Consider the following 22482-nt stretch of genomic DNA (forward strand, 5'->3'; position numbering starts at 1 on the left):
ACAGGAGGGACTGGAAAGGACACCTGGCTCGGGACCTGCTCCGGGTCAGGGCCACTCTGGAGATGGCCACTCAGGGCAGGGGCCAATCTGAAACCACATAAACTCCAGCACCAGTTTCCACTTTGATGGTCACAGCAAGGGAGGATAGACAACATAACAACTGGCAAGAAGGACACGGGAAAACTGTCTTTAAAACATTTGCAGCTTACAGTATTTTTCCCTTCCACACCATCCCCTCCTAAGTTGGTAAGCTGTAAACAGGTGAAGCGTATGCCTTTCTCCCAGAGTGGACCCTGGCCTATAAATGGGCTCTTGTCACAGACTCACAATTCCACGATCTCCTCCGATAGCTGCCAGCCCGACCACCACGCTCCTCTCTCACAGCCCACACTCTCTCCATGCAGATTTCTTCGCCTCTGCCTACAAAGCATTCTGTGCCCCTCACAGTCGTGCCCTGCCATCCTTTCTGTGATGTAAGTCAGAGAACCTGCAGCCCACCTCCTGGGTGAGGCAAGGTCCCCACCTCCTTGGGGACCTTCTCAGGCCCATCCTGTGACACTGGGGAGGGCTCTGCTGGGTGCAAGACTTCCTGAGCTACACGAAGGAGCTGCCAGAGGAAAACCCACCCACTTCCAGGTACGAAATATCCATGGGAGAGCAGTTTTCGTCATACCCCCAAAGAATGGGAAGACAGGTATCTTATATTTTACCTCTTGGTTCTTTTTCACCACGCAAATTGATGTTAGGAATCAGGATTCTTTTACACTAAATAACAGCACTGTCAGGGGCCTTCTCAACTGGCTTGCTTCCTCTGTGTCAGATATTCATTTAACTCTGTCTCTTCCTGGGCCAGCACAGGCTGTAACCTTCCTGTTGCTTCTTAGTTGACTAAAACTTACCATGTAATCTAATATCACAAGACTGGAATCTCAGTTATGTAAATCCGACTTCTAGCCGATGTCAAGGTTTTCACACTGTTACCACTGACGTCCAGGTGCGCGAGAGTTTGAGTCGGACCCTCCAGGACCCTGGGTGCTTTGTGCTCATCCCGAGGCACGGCCGCCACAGGTACTGTGGTGCCCTTAGTCAAACAGCGCCAAGACAAGAGGCACCTTGTGAACAGAGGGAAACCTGAGAAGACCCAGCATCCTTGGGGACCTCGCTGTCGTCCTGATCAATGAATGCTTGAAGTTCTCACAACAACCGTGTACAACTCTGGCTTTATGTACAGATCAACTCAGAGAAAGCCGTTACTGTGACTTACAATTATTACAACTGTATTGTAATAAGATTGTACTTCAACAAGATAGTGACGACCTCAATACAATTGTATTGCACTTCAATAAGATATTGAAGTTGACCTCAATATCTTACAGACTCTGGGTCAAACACAGTTTAAATCAGCCCTGATGCTGTGTGGCGCTGGGATTGAACCCAGGCCCAGGCTGCTAATCCCCTGCGCAGGGAGCTGCAGTGCACCCAGCCCATCGCTGAGAATACGGAGAGCTCAGGTGCCGGAAACAGTCCTGAGTTCAGTCCCAGGTCCACTACTTACAGACTGCTTGACCTTGGGAAAGTTATTTTACCTCTTTGATTTTCAAGTTTTTAAATCTTTAAATTAGAGAAAATAAAACTTACTTCTCTGGGATTCAATGGTACAAACATGAAGCTCTTAGAGCAGTACCTGGTGAATTACAGTTATTCAATAAATACCCAAATAATAAAGGAATGAGAAATAATTAAATGAAAAACTGAATGAAAATAAGCTGGACACAAGGGCTATTTCATCGACAGGGACACACTGTACCGCAGCATCCAGGACAAAGTTTCTGGAACACAGAAATCCTGCAGGTTTCTCCCCTTATTGGCACTGTTGTTTTCAGGGCGCGAACCCTATGAATTCTGCCTTCTTTTTTTTTTTTTTTTTTTTTTTGAGTTTATTGGTACATTTAGGGATACAGTACAGTTACATTCATTGTTGGGATCATGTACCTTTACATGGCAAGTCTTGATTCTCATTTTTTTCCCCTTACCTCTGCCCTCCCTTCACCCCCTCCTCCCCTCCCCATCTACAAACACTTTATTTTCATCTTTTCATTCTCTCACATTTTTTTCTTTTCCCTTTTTGTTCTTCCCCTACGTATCACACCTTCCCTACATCTTTAGCTCCTTTCCTCCCATTTCTAAATGTCAGTAATCTTATTAGAATCTTATGCATTGTTGCAGAATATTCACACCAGGGAAACTATTCGGTATTTACACATGTGGGACTTATTTATTTCACTTAGGAGTATATCTTCAATATGTATCCATTTTCCTATGAATGAATCTATTCTCTCGCTCTTTATGGCTGAGTAATATTCCATTTTATAGAAAAACCACAACTTCTTTATCCAGTTTCCGAATTCTGCCTTCTTTAACACAGCTGCAGGGGCTCCCGACGTCCCTGATGGTCACCATTTAACTTTCTCGCCTTCAGCAACCCTGAGAGGCTTCCCAAATGCACAGCCCCCCTCAAGTTATCCTGCCAGGGGCTCTGGGGAGCAAGGAAGCGGGCCCTTCTGCAGCACAGGCACAGACACCGCATCTCGGAGCCCATCCTGCCCCTCTGTGCCCTGCACAGCAGCCTCCTCCAGCCTGCAGGCCGGGTGTCCAGGGCCGGAACACTCGACTGCACTCTGGCTCTGTGGGTTCCCGCCCAAGGGAAAGCAGGCCACCTGGCCCTGTGCCCACCAGTGCTCCTCAGCAGGGGCCAGCCTGGGGGTCCTAGTTCAAAGGGCGCCCCTTGCACTAAGCTCATCTGAGCCTCACATTCTTTCCTGTAAGACGAAGGCGCTAGGCTGGCTGAGTCCTGAAGACCCTCCCAGCGATCCCTTTGGACAGGTGCCCCAAAGCATGTACAATTTTTCACGCACAGCCTTGTAACGCTCCTTTACTGCTGTTTGGACTGGGCGTGTGCACCGGCTCTCTGGAAGGGAAACTGCCTTATCTCCTCGGCCAAGCCCCAGCTCCTCTGTGCTCCCCTGTTACCTGGGGACAGCCTTCCCCTTGGAAGGCTCAATGAATGCTGACTGGATGGGTGCAGACAGGTTTGGGGCTTCTCTGCTAACAGCAGCCTAACCTGCAAAAGCACACACTACTTTCTTGGTCCTGGGAATCGTCCCTCAGACTCGGATCCCATCTCAACAAAAACAATGCGTCTCTTGGTGGCGTGGAGGAGTGGGGAAGTGCGGGTGGCTCAGAACTCCTCTCATCCAATCCTAGCCAAGCAGCCATGTACGCAGCGTAATTCTTCTGTGTTCAAACCACAGTGCAGCCAGTGACACTGCCTATTCACCACTGACGTGCCCTGCGGCTTCAGACTGGGAGGAGAAAACCTACCCTCTGTCTGTCCAGTAGACTCTACGGCCAATCCAGTCCACAGCAAGACCTTCGGGGACATCCACTGACTCCTCGATGAGCCTTTCTCGCTGGGACCCGTCCATGTTAGCCCTTTCTATCCACTTCAGGGCTGTGTGGGCGAAATATATCTAAAAGGAGAAGACAGACATTTCCGATCGGCTCACAAAAGCGCATGGATATATCAAAGGAGTGCAGGAAGTCTTCAGGCCATCCAGAGGAGCTGTGGAGAGCTTGGCCACAGAGACACACATCTCCAGCTGAGCCCCACCGTGCCGCTTCCAGGTGAGGACAGCCTTAAGCAAGTTACTCGCAGCCTCACAGCTTAGGTTTCCAGTGGTAGAAATGAGGATAGTGCACCCGGCCATCACAGTTCCTGGCTCATACCGCTACTGGTTGGCCATTTCTTACTCTCTGATCCCAGGTCAAGGACACAGACTTTGTTCTGCTTGAACCGCAGTGGCCTCCACAGTGAAACGGGGGAAGTTATTTGCAGTGAAGTAAGAGCCTCTCCTGGGCTATGTGCTGCACTGCCCAGCCCATGAGTACAGCACTGCAGAGCAAGGCAGGACACATGAGCTCCTCTCCATCTTGCTCCTTATTTGCTTCAGTCTTGGCCAAGTCACTCAGCCTCCATTTTTCCAATTACAAAAACGAAGTTAGCAGGTTTCAGATGTGAGAATTTCAGGGGAGTGTTAAAAAGTATGGAGTCAGCCTAATGATAACATTTGTGGAATGTTAACTGTGAGTGCATAAATATACATAGGAGGCGTGATCAAAAGTACCGTGGGTGACTGAATTTTAGAAATTTAATTTAAAAGGTACGTTGCCATGGATCTTCTTCACAATATTCCCCCTCACTTCGAACACACCTATCCCCTATCTTGCCACTTTCTGAAGCAGCTCTGCTAGTCCTCTTTCGTGAGTGTCTTTATGAGGTGTGACCAAAAATACAGGGAATGCTGCTGCTGAGAGCTGTCCAATGGCAAGGCAGGCTTGTAAACCACGACGCTGCATCCTCATGCACCGAATTCACCAGCTTCTAGCTCCTCCCAAAGTCACGATGACCACACGAGGTAAAGGTTTCGAGGTGACTCAGGGCACTGAGGCCGCCATGACAGTGCAAGTAAAGATAGCCATGAAAGAGGACTCCAGAGCTGCTGCAGGAAGTAGCAAGGAGGATGGGATGAGCATGTTCAAAGTGAAGGGGGACTATTCTGAAGGGAATTTATAGCAATGTGTCTTTTACTGTGGTGATTTTTTAAAAATTTAAACACACACTGTATACTTTAATTATACTTCATAAACCTGAATTGATGATGACAGTATTCATAAAATGGCAGCTCATTAAATAATGGGTTCTTTCTGGGCAAAGAGAAAAACTGTATTTCATAAATACAAACATGGGTACTTCTCTTACCAGAAAACTCTCCCCCAGGGCCACACTTCTGGACCTCCAATGTGCATGTGAGACCGGAGGGACCTCACTAAGATTCTGCAGAGGCTGGGGTGAGCTCAGGAGTCTGCAGCGCTAACAGCTCTGGGCTGTGCTGCGGCCGCTGGGCCAGGACCACAGTGCACCAACCAGCGAAGGAAAGCATTAGGGAAATGCAGAACAGCCTCCTGACTCACGTTCACCCTAGGTCTCCCCATTTGCTGGTTGGGAAAACACTGACTGCACAGGAAAAAAATCCAAGTTTTAGCAGTAGATGATTCTTGACTTGCTAACTGTTAATGTAATTGTTCTGTGGAGTTCAGAGACAAGGGAGAACTGTTGCTACTGTTCCAACTGTAAATCTTTTATTTGTAAGAATAGTTGTGTGTAGCTATGATTCCATAGCTATTAAACACAATTAACTTGCTTCACTGTGTCTCTCTCGGCCACTTACCAGACTGCTTCAAATCAGGAAAACACAGAAACACCAAGTTTAACATTCTACACATCAATGAATAATCTGGAGTAAGTAAGTAATTAAAGGAGGGAACTTATAACTATGTAAATTAATATTACAGGTGATTCATCTCCAAAGAAACTGCAACATCCTTCCTAACAGAAGGATTCCTTCCTAATGCCTTCACCTAGCACAAATACAACTATGAAATGAAACACCAACTGGCCAGCTGATTACAGTGGTAATTCAGAAATCTAAGTCTTATTTTAAAACATCACATAAAATTACTCTGTAGAAAATGTTATGGCTAAGACAGCCACTCCCAAGTGAACCATAAAACTTATAGTTCCTGATTTTCATGGTGAAGAGGTCACGGAGTCCCCACTCTCAATGACATAAATTAAAAGCAAATGACTAACGCACATTTCTCATGCCTGTCACTCCTCCCCTTCCTATCCAAAGCCCACTGATGAAATTCTGTCTATGCGCACAGCACCATGCCGGCCTCCCGTTCTCACCGCCAACAAGAAAACTGAACTGAGGCCTCCTCCATAATCATCCCAATAAGAAGAACCACAGCAAGGACCAGGGTAGGGTTAGGCAAGCAGGAGAGGCCTTGAAATGCTTCAAACGATGCTCCGGGACCTATGTTTGCCTCATCCGGGGTCTAACCATTCTCAGCTCAGCAGAGGATGCTCAGGCCATGCAGGCCACCTGCTGGGGTGAAACCCTCTGTTCTGCATCCCCACATCTGTTCAGGCCACAGAGCCTTACCTTGTTCTCCACTGGGTCGTGATCCAGGGCAAAGACCGTTCCCATCTGCTGGCTAAGCAGGATTCCGTAGTCTGTCCCATCAAAGTGCATGCGTCGGATGTCCTGAGAGTTGGCAAACAGCAAAAGCGGCTGTGGTCCTGTAACCAAATTTCAAAGATGGCAGCGTTTAGAACTCGCCTTAGAACCGGAGAAACACTTCTAACCTCCCCTTTCCTTCATTTCCGCAGTTCTGATTCTCTTCATTTGTCCCCAGCTCAATGTAGGCAAAGACAGGCAAGATGATTTCTTTCATGGGTGACCCAGGGCCAGAAGTTCATCATTAAAGTCGTCTCTCTAGGTGTCTGCTCTCAAAATACAGATTATTACACAAAGGGCTGCATGAAAGCGTCACAACCGAAGCCAGATGATGCAGGTCTGAATGCCGTGGTCTCTTGGTTCATACGTCTGAACTCATGTCTGATAAACAGCCTCTGAGCCTGGGCTTTTGGAGAGGGAGGCACGATTACATGAGTTTATAGTAAAACCCCCAGTCACCTCAGGACCCAGATTATGCTGTGCCAACAAGGCCTTCAAAAATGTGGGGTATTGGGGCCTAAGGAGAGCTATGCATGGTAATTATGTGGTCCTGGTTTCTCAGCACAACGAAACTTCAAGAGAGATTAAATCAATTTGGTGTAAATCTAAGATTTCCAAAGCTATTAAAGAACACAGATATAACATGAGATGGTAAAAAATAGCTGAAGCATACAGCTTCATATTACATTTTAACATGAAAAGGACAGGACTTGTTGAAGTATTACACTCATTGAAGAGATAAAAGTCAAGTTAATCAATGTATTTATTAAATACCTCTTAACTATGCTTTCTTTTTTCTTTATTTTTTTGAGACAGGGTCTTGCTATGTAATTCAGGCTTGCTTTGAGCTTACTATATAGCTTAGGCTGACCTCAAACTCATAGCGACCCTCCTGCCTCAGCCTTCCAAGTACAGAGATTACAGGCGTACAACACTACACCCGGCTTTTAACTATAGCTTTAAGATTATTCTGGCCATGCCTTTCTCATCTACTGAAAATGCCATATTTGATGTTATAGTAAATCTTTTGTGGATGCCAGTTAACTTAGAAACATTCCTCAAAAATATGGTTTTTATTGCTGTTATAATTACTCATATTATTCATATGGCTTATTCCTCATTTCTGAAAATTAAAAAATCAGACTTCCTACCAACAAGTGGAAGCAATTCAACATGCCATCATTATAAATGAGACATGTTTTCATGAGATTTCTTTTCAGGGAAACATTCCAGGCAACCACAGCACTGACCTGAAGCCACACAGCCCTTCTGGTCTAGCTGTAGGTCATACCCAGGAAAGCAGCCACACTCCCAGGACATGGGGCCAAGTGGGATGCAGAGCTGGCTACAGCCACCGTTGTCAGGTGACGAACAGCCTAGGAAAAGCAGATGTTTGGTAAGGTCGTCCTGTCATTCGAGATGTAATCATTTTCCATCAAAGTTTTATGGTGGACCTGTTCAATTTTAAAACCATCACCAGGATCATTCTTACTATGAAATCGAGTTGATTTTTCAGAGATTAGAGCAAAACGTCACAGTGCCCCTGCCCTGTAAGCCAAAATCGTGCATGTTGAGCTTTTTCATTCCACTGAGCTCAGGAACAAACACCCTTGTATGAGGCTGGAGAAATTCATTTTGATGAGTCAGAGGCAGTTCTGACTCCTCCTCGTGAGTGAAATATTTGTCTCTCTCACATTTAACAGCCTCTTGACTTCTTTGTTCATTTTCTTTGTGAAGATCTCAATTGGCTTTATTTTGATTCTAGATTTGGGGAACACTTCACCCCATAAAGTAAAATAAGCCCTCCCTTCTTTTCACTTTTTGAAAATTAAAGGATCAAAAGGCCCAAAATTCATCTGCTAATTGTGAGTTCCATCCAGACTTACATACGCTCAAGTCTCCATGAAGACAAAGTAGGTATTTATGGGGTACAAGCAATAGGCCAAGCACTCTTTACCCGCCACCTCCTTCAGGCCAGGTGGAAGGGTGGCAAGGCCACTTCGAGGCTAACTTGAAAGCTCTTGCTCAAAACCACTCCACCAGCTTTTTTAAAACAGAAGCCCAACTTACATCTGTAGGTTAATCTACTGAAGACATTAACTTTTAATGGGTAATACTAGAAACCTCTCTCCTTTGGCAATAAGATTGACTTTTGGGTGTCACTTAGAAAATACACATTTTCAAACCAACAAAAGGCAAATAAACTCACCACTACATGTCTTTCCATCCGTCTGAAGCATGGAGCCTTTGGGACAGAAACACAGGGGACCCTCGGATGTCAGGACACAGTCATGGCTGCATTTGGATGTATTGCTCGGACAGGAAACTAATTCTGATTAGTGAAGAACAAAGTTGAGATGCGTATTAGGTCAGGTTGGTGGAAATATACCACGATCAGCTGCTAATAAAATCTTGAAAAGAGGAGGTTAACTAAGGATCAAATATTGATAAAAAGCTATGGTAACAGATTAAAAAAGCGAAGAAAAACTCAAATCTAACAACGTTAAAGAACCTGATTTTGAAAATGTCTCTAGTTTCTTCTGAGTTTCCTTTATTTCAAATAAAAACTTTAGTTATTAGTCTTCAAAATTCCAAAATATTTTCAGTAGAACTTAAGCAAATGATTATTAAATTCATCTGTAAAACAAAACATATTTGTTGAAAAAAAAAAACTAAGAACATTCTGTGTTTGTGGTTAGATTTAAGAAGAGGAATGAGCGGTCCTTAACACATGTTAACATGTACGACAGACATATTTTAAATTCTCACAACTTTATGATAATAACATGTGATCATTAAAAAAGAGTAGGGAATGGATACAGGAATAGACAAGATAACAGAACATAATAGAAAGCTCCAATTAAAAAAACTCAGATATAAGAATGTACGTGTAAAGTATTACTTTAAACAAGTAGGCATGTGAAGGATCATGCAAAAATGGTATGGAAATAAATAATGATTTCAGGAAAAAATTAAATCCCTACCCTATACCATCCATCAAAATTAATTCCAAGGAAATCAAAGATGCAAATGTAAAACACGTGACATAAAAGTTCTAGAGGTTTTGAGAATCAAGTGAGACTGTACGTTTTGCTCTGCACATCGGGGGTCCCGTGACAGACGGACACCCTCCACCCTGTACGTCATATTTACCAAGAGGCGAGAACATGTATTAGGAGAGAATCAGTCATTCGTTCATTTCAGTGTGCCTGATGTGTTTCATAGCAGATATCTGGACTGACCTACTCTCCATCACCTTTAAAGTGGGACTAAGTACTGAACATGATTCTAAACATTCAGGTGTACTTATCCACGCTAGTACCGTCAACAGGATACCTGTCCGAAGGTACGTGAGTACATAACCCTGAACGTACACTGGGAATAGCCATATAAAGTGATCGAGTATTTTCTCTTTAATAAGTGGATTCCTCGTGCTGAATGCCCCCAGAGGCCAGGAAACAATGCCTAACTCAGGGTGGATATATCCTCTAGATGAAATTTCTTGTTAAAAGAATCAGGGCTCCTCAAAAAATTGCTGATTTCAAGTCTAGAATATAACAGGAACACAATGAGCCTGCAAAGTCTCACGAGGTACTGAGGAAAGTATCAAAAATACTTGGGTCAGAAGCCTGTTTGAAGAGGCTTCCGATGGCAAAGGGGAGAGAATTTGTTATCAGTGAGGATAACAACCACAACACACAAGTGTTTAAAATCTGAGATCATAAAGATACCTAATGAAAAACACCCACTTGCCACTTCTCAAAGATGTTAAGGAAGCAACCCTCTAAATAAAGAAAGAATCCAACATTTATCTGGCCTACACTGTGAGAATATGTTTGCAGTAAGTAAATAGTTAATGAGAGAGCATTCTCTTTAAAGAGGCATATGAATTGATAATTAATTCTAAAAAATAGAATTAGACTATTACCACTTGAAATGCTTGGTGATGATCACTTCTCAGCCTTTTGGCTAAGATCAAGTGAAACACTCGATGAGATAACCAATCTAGGGAATGACTGTTAGAAAGCTTTGTGCATGAATGCACACACTGACCAAGCAGCACTTGACAAATACACATGCCAGCACTCTCTCCACAGAAGTATAAGCACGTCAATGACGTGTTCTTGCCAAAAAATGTCAAAGCTGAATCTCATCAAGCTTGTGGATCCAACCAAAAGCTTTCAGAAAAGACAGAGGTGTGACTAGCAAAATCCAGAAGTTGAGAAACTCTACAGGGGAAGTAGTTAATTCAACAAATATTTGCCCAAGGAAAAAAAGAGGAGAGAAAAACCTATAGAATAAAAGTTGCATAAAATTAACACATAACACAGACAGTTTGCTTGAATACTTAAATCAACTATTTAAAAAACGTTTTAATAAGGGAAATTTGAAAACTGGCTAGGTAGTTGATGTGATTTAAAAATTATCAACTTTTGAGGTATAATAATAGTATTGTGGTCATACCTGAAAACTAACTGGATATTCAGTGATAGTAGAGAATGATACTTAGTGTTTTGGATATAATAACATATTATGACTGTTTTTTACCCTTTAGAGACACACAATGAAACATAGTGTGAACACGGAAATGGGGAATATATATATATTTGTATATTCCACCCAAATGTATACATGCTTCAGGAAAACAAAAACTTGTGTAAATATTTTAATACTAAGTTTATTGAAACATCATGAAATTGATACATTAACTTTGGCTTCTACAATTACAAGGGATGCTCAAAATAATTTCTAGACATTATTTTTCTTTTTCTGAGGTGTGTGTACAGTCTTTGGGAGGACTATGTATTTCAAAGCAGGAGGTTTTTAATATGTCTGTATTGGAGCCTAGTTATCCATATTTTTATTTATTTATTTTTGATACCGGGGATTGAACTTGGGTCATTGAGCTTGTGACTCAGGCGGCGGAATCACTGAGCCAAATTCCCGGCCCTCCATATTTTAAAAAGCAAACGAAAAACAAAATTTCAAGGTAATTCTGATGCGTACTTCTTACCGCAGACCACCAACCTAGATCACAGCCATCTTAGAAACACTGTTGAAAACGGATACAGGAAATAGTTGTGACTGCGACTTACGATGACATCGTTTCCCATCCTGAAGCAGAATGAATCCCGCAGGGCATGTGCAGTAATAGGATCCTGGAGTGTTTTCACACCCAAGAGTGCAGCCATGGTTCCAAAGGGCACACTCGTTGACATCTGCACAATGACAAGAGCACAGCATAGCCAGATGGTTATTTTTGAAGATAAACGCTGATCTCACCTATTAGTCCAGAGTAGGGTGCCTCACACTGATATAAGCTATAACTGACCATGGGAAGGCTGTATTTCCAATTCCCACAAAGAGAAGGAAGTTTTAATGGCCGCAGAAGTCACTTCTATTCTGCCGCAGTTTACACAGTACTCTCACAAATTTGCATACCAGAATTATCCTTTGATAAGAAAGTATTACTATAGGTCTATCCCTTGGAAAGCGATAATGTGCCATTTAAGTTAGGGACTCTTGGAAGCTCTGCACCAGCTCTGGCCATTTCCTGTCCAGCTAGACCTTTCTCAAGATGACTGAACAGGCGCCCTAGGTGTGAGCACACTGCCCAGCGGCTCCGTCACTGCCTTCGCCCACGGGCCCCACACAAGCAGCGGTCCATCCTTAATAGGCAGATGCTAGGTTAACTCGAGGACTCCCCCCAAGCTGTCCACCCCTAGATTTTCTGTCAACACTAAAGCACTTCACCTTCTAGGGGGAAAGGATGCCCTGCCCGCTTCATTAAATTGGGCCTGTCCTAGAGAGCCAGCTTCCCAAGGTTCCTAGATCTTTATGTGATGAGACGCAGAATCTAACGGTAGCTATGAAATCACTCCCCTAAAAAACTTGTCGTCTATCCTGAGATGCTGCACAAAGTCAAACACAAAGACATCTATGCCGTCCACTCCAAGCATCGGCGGCCTGTGAGAGTGTCCGATCTAGGAACTCCGGTCATAAAAAGGCCCGAAAGTATTATAAAGGATTTTAAACACGGAAGGAAAAAGTACTGTTCTCCTGGGAAAGACAAGTGGTTGGACTTGAGGTTGGCTGCCTTCCGGGGAGCTGGATGGCGACGGATACCTCCGGACGGCCCCAAAGGCCCTTGGCCCTGCCTCGGTGGAGCTCGCTTCCCTTGCCTCTCTGGGAGGCGCGCGCATTACCTTCGCAGGACTTCCGGTCTCGGCTCGGCGCGAAGCCCTCTGCGCATGCGCACGCGTGGGACGTGAGGTCATGATCGCACCGACCGTCATCGCAGTGTCCTCTCTTTGGATTGCAAAGCCCCCGCTCTAGAACAGAAGGGATTTACTCAGAGCGGAGATGCATCTTGACAGAGGGAAACGCACGATCCTGCCAGGGGTCCTACAAAGTCGAGTGGACCCACGCCGTTGGCTACCCCAGGGCCCCAGGCCGTCTCCTGATTGTGCCCGGGCGCCCGGGGCTGCGCAATCTGGTACAATTATTATTTAAAGAACATCATTTAGAGTTAATATAGATCCTTGTCTTACCCACAGATTTCTGAAATATGGGGGTGTGGGTTGTGAAATATCCCGGGGCAGTAACATTTGCTCAGGGAATGGGTGATTGGGTTGTTAGGTATAATCGGAAGGTTGCATTGTAATTATATTTACTCACTCTAAGTGGGTGCTGGGGTTAAGTTAACTACATTGAACAACAAACGGGCAACGTGGTACCTGTTTTTCTCAGCCCACATCCAGGGCTGAACTAATAAACTGGCAGATATATATTACTCTTTCCAGGAAGTTCTGCTCCTTCACATTATTTTCCAGTTACAGTAACAGGGCTTTGGTACAGTGCCGTGGAAATGCGAGAGAAGCTTCCCTCTGACGCACATGTGTAGAATGCAGCTGGACTTGGAGGCCAGGTGCTTGGCCAGAGGTTAGTTAAGGCCAAGGCAAAAGGCTGCGGTCCTGGAGCCCAAAGCCTGGCCCCTCTAGCACCTGTGTGTAAGAGTCCAGCCCAGGACCTGAGAGAGTAGATGCCAGAAGTACCCACTATGGTGAAGAACACGGGAAAAAACCAGCAAGTGTCTCTCTCATCTCTCCTACGGAGACGGCTCTTCCAGCCAACTTTATCTGTTTCCTCCAATTGTTATATACTGTCAAAAGGCAAAATTTCAACACATGCAGTTAAATGCCCTCCTCTGGCTTTTATTTGCCATCCACAAATCAAAACGGTTTCACCTAAAAATAGACATGTACTATGGCCATAGCAGAACAGCCTGTTTTTATAAAGTTGCTTGAGCAGAAACAAAGAAACAGTAATACAGACAGCGAATGGGTTACTAGAAGGTTGCTTTCCTAGTAAGGGTTAAGCAGAGAGGACTCCCTTGTGGCCGGGTACTGGCCTCTCTGGAGATTTGGCTGTGTTCTGACCCTGACCCCTCAGAAGGCCAGGTGAACAGCTCGGCTGAGGTTTGGTGATGGGAACCTTAGCACCAATGGCCCCTTTGTAGTTCAGACTGTTGGGGCCTGGTGCAGGGACTCAGGCTACGGCAGTGGCCTCTCATAAATTGGATTTAACATCACTGAACATTTTCTTTTGCATTAGAAATGACATGTTTATTTTTATACTTTGAAAAAGACATAATAAGAAACAAAAATACAAAAACCTCCAGGCACATCAGTATTTGCAACAGGGTATAGGATGATTTATGACATGTATATATGGGTATGTATATATACACCCATTAATGCAGAAGGGAAACAGTCTGTGGGAATCTCTGAGCATAAGCAGATTCTTGATGAAATACAAATAAGGTCTTTCAGGGTTTCTGCTGTATCCCATTTACAAAAGTCAACAAAGCAGGCTTCAGAATATGGCCCTTATTATTTAAGGAGGGCACTTTTGGTAATGATCCTGCTTCCTTAAGAATACCTACTTTACTCAGGTATTTTGTGAACTCTTCTTGCTAAGGAGTGTGCTGAATACAAGGCTCTCTGTGCCCCTGCGACAGGAAATGTGACAGTATAAAAGCAGGTGCAGATATTATGGCAAATTGGAATAAGTGTTCTGAAAATAAAATAAGCCAGGGGTGGTTAGAGAATAAACACTTCCTTGCTAATAACTGCAGTGTTTAGTAGAAGCATATGCCCCACTGAAAATATCCCTAGTGTGTATGTCTTGGTTAATTTCTTCATTGCTAAGACACAATAGGTGACATCTGCAAATTCAAGGAGGAAACGTTTATTTTGACTCATGTTTCATTCCATGGTCAGGGGCTCCCAGGCAGGGTGGCTTGGCACAGGGGCCTGGCAGAGGACAGCTGCTCACTTCAAGGCAGACAGGAAGCAGAGAGAGTGAAGGGAGGAGCCAGAAAGGGCGATACCTGCAGTGATCCTACACCTCTTCTGAGCATACTGTACCTCCTAACTAAGTACTGCCTCCAAGAACACAGGGCTTTGGGGAACACTTAGATCTAAACCGTAGCAGTGCATCCACAACCAGAGAATGTTATCCAGAGCCTGACTTGGTAACTCAGGGAAAGACTCAGAAATCAGCTGATTTACAAGATATGAACTGTGCTGGTGCTAGGAGTCTGCAGACCACACTGAGAAAGGCTGGCCTAAGCACCAGTGAGATAGTTCACCTTCGTCCAGTGACAAGTAACTCCTTTTGGCTCATCTGTGTTATTTCCTTAGTTACTTCCAATGTTTTTTCAGGTCTCTTGATAGATCAACCTAAAGAAAAAGATCAACCTAAAATCTGTTAAGATTTACAATGGATCATCTTTTGAATATTGATTAAAATGTTTCTTGTCTATGGTTTTATGTCAATTATGCATGTACAGTTTGCATTATTTTCATGTTTTTACATGTTTCATTTAATTTTTTTTCGGTACCAGGGATTGAACTCAGGTCCTTGCGCTTGCAAGGCAGGCATCCTAACCGCTGAGCTAAATCCCCAGCCCTTTGCATGTTTCATTTAAACTGTCAATATTTTATTCCATTTTTTTACAGTGCTGGGAACTGAACCCAGAGCCTCGTGCTTACTAGATAGGCACTATGCAGTAAGCTACATATAGCCCAACCTCAAAATTTTATTAGGCAAAACTAACAATGAAATAGCTCAAATTTTAAGAGTAAATGACTAAAATTAGAAACTTTTAAATTTATTGGGGACAAAATGAACTCACTTCAAATTGTTTTTTAAAAGCACATAATATTTTTTACTTTAATTTTTTTTAGCTTTGCATGTGAACAACCACAACAGAAATCCAGAATTGGATTTATTGTTCTCTTACCAGCAAAATTCTACCATTTTTTTCAGATAACAAAAAAAAAAAAATAGAGATTTTGCTTCCTATAAGTATCCTTATAAAAAATCTTTCCAAACCCAGCAAGATAGATAGATAATTCCAGGATTAAAAATCAGGAAAATTAAGTTCTGTGTTGGTTCTGCCTTTTATAACAAATCATTTTATCTCTTTGACCTTAATTCCTATTAATAATTAATTCCTAATTATTTCCTTAATTCCTTATTCTCTTTGAACTTTCCTAATCCATGAAATAAAATTGTGGAAGTAGATGTTCTCTGCTGTCTCTTCCCCATTTTAAAGTTCTAGGGTTCTAAACAGAATTCAGTGCTCAGAGCAAATTCCTCTAAATTTCTCCCCCTGATGATTCCCAAACCCTAATTATGGCACATGATCAGTAACAGAAAAAAAAAAAGTTTCTAGGACATAGGGAATGGCCTGTATCTTCCTGTATATCCTGTTGTTGTAGTTCCTGTGCCTGTCTGCTACCTCCTACCTGGCCTTGTGTGTGTTCTAATCCTCACCATCACCATCAGCATCAATATGACATACAGCTTTTCCCATTAATCACTCCTCTGCACTGGATAAGGCATGTACCCTGTTTTTAGCCCCAATATCCTCTGGCATGGTGCCTTTCACGTCACAAGTGTCCAGCAAACACCTGGAATCTATGCGGAGGAGAATCTGTGATCAGGCCACCTGCACCCTTACTTGGCTCCCCTTGAATCTGAAGTCAACCTTAGAGCTCAGACAGACTGTCAGGCCATGCCAGCCCAGGACTGCCTGCACCCATGTGCTGCTGATGGTCTCAGTGACGCTTAACAGCACGCACCACTCTCCAGTCACCATCACAAGTAGGCAGAAGACCACTCTCCTCTGTGTGGCTATGCTGAAAGTGGGATCCAAATTCAGACACCAAGGGCTTCAAAAGTCATTTTAGGAAGTCAAAAAACACAGGATTGAGGGTTATATTTTTGTTTAATCTACTTACTCTTCTGCTGTTCTTTAGCTTCAAAATAGGCCAAAGCTAGCACTTGTAATGCTGCTGCTGACCTCGGATAACACCCTTCTCGGAGCCTGGCACAGGGGCTTAATTACCTTGGAGCTCAGTTAAAGCTCCTAATCCTGGAGTTCCCTGCCCACACCACTGTGCATTCAGGCTCTTCTTGCAGATCACACAGGCACTCCAGAGCTTTCCTGCAGCCCAGCATGTCTACGGTTGTAAGGAAATATTTGGCACCTCAAATATTTAGTGCAAACAATAAAAATTTGAGTAATGCTGTATAAGACATTTACATTATCAGATTTAACTTTCATAACAAGCCCTTGGGCTCTGCAGAGCAAGTATTAGTTTTCATTTTACAGATTAGGAAATTATGTCTTATTGAGGATCACATGGGCTATAAGGGGTACAACCAGAACTCAACCCCAGCCCCCCAACTGCGGCTATCTCTGTACCATACACATATATGTGTGTGGAATACGTGTTGTATTATTCTTCCATGTGTATATTCAAGTGTGTTATAGATGTGCACATATAAGTATTACTCTGGATTTTAAGGAATTTCTATGAAAAACCCAATTACATTTTTGTCTATTATTTTTCTTATTAATGAATTCTCAATAATGAACTACCTTAACTTTCTCAAAAAAATGTTCTAACATGCACAGATTAGAAGTTTGTTCTTCCCTGTTAATAGATGTACAGGAAAGGAAATATAAGAATGGTCATTCTGTGCTATTAGAATTCATAATTACAAATTTTTAAAAAATAATTCATCTTGCCAGAATTCAACTACTTGCTACTCTTATCCATCTGAACTCCTTTAAGAATCAAAGAGAAAACAAACTGACAACCTCTAAACAGCTTAAAAAATAAATGATTCTTATCCTTAAGAAGATCCCTTCAAGCCCGCTCAGTCTCTTACTGATTTACACACCCACTTCTGGCAAAGTCTTCCACTCAATACATGACAGAAAACATAAAATGTCACACTTCTACCTGGAAATTCCTCCTCAGTGAAATCATATATTTGATGTAGAAATGTTTTTATATAAGAATTCTGGCTAGTGCACAAGCAATGAGAGAATGCCATCCCTATGAGCTCCTAATTTTAAAAAATGGCTCAAAGCAATGATAATCAAGGGCTTCTAAAGCCATTAAACGAAAGGCTGATGGGAAACTTTAGAGTTGAAGAACTCAGGGGTTTATTCCTGAACCATGGGTCATCTTGAACATCACAAAAAGAGCAGCCCCTGCGTGCCTCCAAAGATGGTACAGTAGGAAGCAAAGTGCCACCTGCAGTGGCACTCACACAGCATTCTGGGAAACTTCCTTCTGACCAGGCTTCTGGACCTACACTACCAGTGTATGAGAAAGACAGAAGGCAAGCACACATGTTAAATGACATGGTGGAGATAAAATCTGAAAAATCCAGAAAGTGGAAAATTCTACAGGTCAGATGATCTGACTCCTTGAGCAAATAAAAGGCCTCAGGTTAGAAAACAAACAGAGGCCCCATAGGGAGGCATGTGGGAACCAGCAAGGTGTGACAGAAAGCACCGAGAAAGGAGCCCTAAGGATGGTAACCAAAACTCCAAACACTGAAAGGCCTTTCAAGTGGCAGCCCTGTGGTGTCAGGGCAAACTGCGTTACAAACCAGCTCCACCAGAACCAGTGTCCTGCGACACGTAGCCTTGCAAACGGGGCTGTGATCACTGAGCAAAGGTAACTATAAATGATGTCAGAAGCATGCAGAGATCCATATTTTGCCAAAATTTCTATAAAAATAGTTTTGTGTCTTTACATGTATCATTTAAAATTTTATGAAAATTCATCTTTCCTATATGATTATTTTCCTGGGGCCTCCAAATAACTAACATCTTGCAGTAGCCTCTCCAGAAATGAGAAAATCGGAATGAATGAGTGACATGCTACCTCCAGTATTAGCTTTATACTTATCATTGCTAGAAAGAGTTACATTTCTAGGTGGAAGCAATTAACCTTTATGAGCTAACAGAATTACAGAAATTGAAAAATATTTTTTGTACAAAATGAGTATAAAGTCTTTTATACAGAGCTGATGATAGGAACCAAATATTCCTCAAGGCATATGCTTCTTAAAACTCCTTTGTAAGCTTAAAGCAGGACTCTACATTTTAAAAATACAAAAGAGTAAAAAAATTGGACCTTTCACAAAATAGTATTTGTTAGCAGTAAACTAATTGCAAAATCTCTAGAATTGAACTTGAGATGTTGTTAAGCATGTACACTGGGCTGAGGTGCACACAATAGTATAAGTGTCAGGGCAGCTAGGAGTCAGGGCAGCTGACGGATAGGTTTCATTATGCCAGCAAAATTTTGAGGTCAATTCTATGTACTTAGACAGGGAGAGAGAGAGACAGACAGACAGACTGAGACCAGAAGAAACAGATTGTTTTTTGCATTTCTGAAATTAACAGAAAAGAAAGATAAGATTTTTAGCTTTGTCTTCTTACAAATTGAAGTTTTTAACCACCAAGAGAGTGATATGCCAAATGACAGGTTTTCCCAAAACAAGACAAATCAGCTCTGAAATGACAGGTACAGTGAAAGTCTAGATAGGGAGGCAGCACAGTGTCTGTCTACAGGGACTCAAGCCTCAAGTTCATCACAGCGTGACCTTGAACAAGCTACGTGAGATCAGTGAACTTCGGATTTTTTTAACCTATAAAATGGTGCTAATAATCACATCAAATGCACAGTGTTGTTATGAGGCTGAGCTGAGCTAATGCAGGGAAAGCCAGAGTGGGAAATTCTGCACAAACTCAATACCATGACTATTCTAGCAGTCGGGAAGGCAATGTTCTTAGATACTGCAGATCATTGAAACTGGTTCTTTATGATATATTTTGGAGGCAAGAATGCCAAAGGATGTTTTTTCTTTTTTCTTTTTTCAACTTCTATTTATTGAAGTCTTCTCGACCCTAAGAAAGGCCTGGAAAGCTGTAATCCCTGTCTTCACAGGACCAAGGACATTTAGGGAGACAGACAGTTGTGTCTCAGTGTGCTAGGTTCCATGTGAGTGAGGATTCTCCAAGAATACAGTCTCTGGACCTTAAGTGGGTCAGGGAAGCTGTTCCTGAAGAAGGGAACATGGGGCTCCTTCTCAAAGGATGAGAAAAAGGCCACTGAAAGAAGGAAGAGCATCTTGAGCCTGCTGCCAGGCCTGGAAGGCACAGGAAGCCTGCTGAGGAGGAAATCAAATCTCCGAGATGGCTGGGACAGCGAGTGACACAGTGAGGTGACACAGACATGAGCAGAGGGCTTTATGAGCGGCTGCAGGGACTGCACTGCAGTTACTGTTTGGAGCCTGGCAGAGGGTGACGGTCTCCTCGCCAAGGCTTCTCGCCCTGCAGCACAGGTAATGGAGGCAGAGTAGCAGCCGAAGGGCAGTGGGGAGCGACGGCTGCAGGGAAGGCACACATGGCCAGATGATAGAACCGTCAGGACCTGGAGACCGGTTTCAGGGGGCGGGGTGCCAGAGAAGAAGGCACAGGCGACTCCCAGGCTCTTGTCTCAGGGGATGAGGTGGCTCATGGCGGCACTTGCTGAGCCAGGGACCCTGGAGGGGAGGGGAGAGTTGGCAGGTCAGTTACTCCCTTTGAGCCCAAAGCACTTACAAGAAATACAAGTGGAGATGCCCAGAAAGCAGGTGAATACAAGGGCCTCTCTTGGATAATGAGACTCTCACTGCCGATCCAGGACTCCTGCAGGCCTCTGATGGACTCACCATAGGACTCTGGGCTAGGAGGGTGCAAACACCAAGAGATGCTACCCAGAGGAAAGATCAGCACTGTCAGATGGCCAGAAAACACTCTGGGGGTAAAAACTGTGGCTCTGCGCCTTTGACTTGGGGTTCAGCAGTCAAAGCATGAAGCTCCTCTAAAATCAGCCAGGGGGAATCCAAGGACTCACATAAACCAACAGATCTGTCTACCTCAAAATGCTCTATGTGTCTGCCCTATAAACTGCACATTTGTCTTGGGTGGACATGGTCTTCATGATGCTGCTCCTTTTGCAAAGCCCTAATGTTTTAAGTCAGTGTTCACTGTGGCTTCATTGTGCAGCAGATCTTTGTAGCTTAACACTCATTATGCCTCAAAGTCCCTTATTTTTGGTCTACAGCTTGAACAAAACAAAACAAAAAAAACGTCTATACCGCCTGCCTCACAAGCACAAGGTCCTAAGTTCAATCCCTGCTACAAAAAGAAAAAAAGGTATGGGCTAGAAATAATGGATTTCAGGTCACGTGGGCTGCCCAGGAAATGAAATAGAAAAATGCCACACACTGAATAGAGAGTAGTAAGGCACTTCATTGTAGAAATGGTTATGAAAAATTCTGCTTTAGAAAAAAAAGAAAAAGAAAATTTGTTTAAACAACTTAGCGATCCCAGCATCGCTAAATCACCTGACCTCAGAAGACACCTACCCCCATTCCATTAGATCCCACGGGACTACAATGTGTAGAACATGTTCTGATAAATAATATTCAGGCATTTTGCAAGGAGAAATAAGTTTATCAGTACCACTTTTGTTGAAGTACTCGTGTTTTATAACACAGATGAGATCAGTTGGGCTACAGGACTTCTTAGTTATCCCTCCTGAAGTAATGTTAGGGCTTCTGTCTGGATGTCCCCAGAGCCTCCTGTGCCCATAGTTGGGGCTTTGAGGAGGTGGCTTGGTCATGCAGTGTGATGCTCAGAGTGGATCCGCCCACTGAGCAGTGTACAGCTAATTGTGACACTGCAAATTGAAGCCTGCTTGGAGGAGGCAGCCGCTGGGCCCGGAAGGCTCTATCTCCCTCCTCTTCCCCGGATCTCTCTGCTTCCTGCCACCGTGCCATGCAGGCGTCCCGCTGCCGTGCCACTCTGTTTTGGAGCCAGTCAGTAATGGACTGAGATCTCTACACGTGGTGAGCCCAAATAAACTTCTCCTCCTCTAAATTGTGGGCGTTGAGTATTGTGGAGTATTGTGGCTGCGTCATGAGAAAAGGACTGAGACAAGGAGCTCCACTCCCAGAAGCCTTGTAAACACAAGTACTACTACACGTCTCGACACAGGAGCTGCTGCTGCAGACCTAGCATCCAGGAGAAACTTCCCGACCTCGACAGCGGCAAGCCATTCCATCAGAAGCACCGGGCACACTGCGAGCCTGGGCTACACACACCTCCCCAGGAGCAATTGCGCATGGCCATCTAATGCACAAATCAGATTCACAGACCCAAATCCCAGGTGAGCAAGATCTTGCTCTCTAACCCACCAAAGAAACTTGAATCCAACTAATGATGGCCAAAGTGACAATGCTCCTGTAGCCACAAGTCCTTTGTGCCTGGAGTGTGTAGGAAGTTCACCCAGCTGTCGGTAGCTACGGCCAGTCTCCAGTGCCTGCGACGTTCTAGATTCTGGGTGCGTCACGGGCTCTGCACCTCTCCGAGGACCCCGCTGAGTTCTGTTGCCATCGTGTTTGAGGCTGTGTTAGTGAATCACGATGTTTTCTTCTGAAATTTATGATTTAAATGTTTCTATTTAAATTCTCTTTGAATAGGGAAAGAGTAATAGTGAAGGATTCTGAAGACATGTTTATGGTAGAAAGAACATAAACGAAGAGGTTACTGATTAGGGATTTTTCCTTCACTAGCTGTATAACCCTAGGACACTCACTCTGTTTCTGTAGTTTTCCAGTTATAAAATGAGCACAATTATCCCTACCCTTTCGGTCCCACACTGTCGCCTACTGAGCCAATAAATTCGTGTGCATGAGAACACTTTGGAAACAGCAGGGTCACACACAAATACAAAAGAAGGTGGTGCTGTTGGCAGACATCGTACACGACCAGTGAGGACCTACAATTCCGTTGTATGGCAGTGAGCTGTATGTGACAGCAGCCAGAGTCAGGGAGGTACCCAGGGTCTATCAGACTCGCCGCCTTCATCTGTGGACTGTCCGGTTTTACAGCATTGCTACCAGGTTGTCTCAATTT

The 22482-nt window shown here is 43.7% G+C and overlaps 1 protein-coding gene across 7 annotated transcripts in view; it reads right to left on the reverse strand.

Annotated features, from left to right (window-relative positions):
• Egf (epidermal growth factor) overlaps positions 1–22482 on the reverse strand; it is an 82931-nt gene that overhangs the window by 42607 nt on the left and 17842 nt on the right. For all 7 annotated transcript variants that reach the window (XM_010641512.2, XM_010641514.3, XM_010641515.3 and 4 more), the window contains exons 6-11: positions 12347–12472; positions 11237–11359; positions 8350–8472; positions 7391–7516; positions 6066–6202; positions 3382–3530 (exon numbers count right to left, since the gene is read on the reverse strand). In XM_010641512.2, the coding sequence (XP_010639814.1) occupies positions 3382–3530; positions 6066–6202; positions 7391–7516; positions 8350–8472; positions 11237–11359; positions 12347–12472 (784 nt within the window). The remainder of the gene's footprint in view (positions 1–3381; positions 3531–6065; positions 6203–7390; positions 7517–8349; positions 8473–11236; positions 11360–12346; positions 12473–22482) is intronic.

This window comes from Fukomys damarensis, unplaced genomic scaffold (genome assembly GCF_012274545.1).
Source record: "Fukomys damarensis isolate Sample0158 unplaced genomic scaffold, DMR_v1.0_HiC HiC_scaffold_25, whole genome shotgun sequence".
NCBI classification, from domain to species: Eukaryota; Metazoa; Chordata; class Mammalia; order Rodentia; family Bathyergidae; genus Fukomys; species Fukomys damarensis.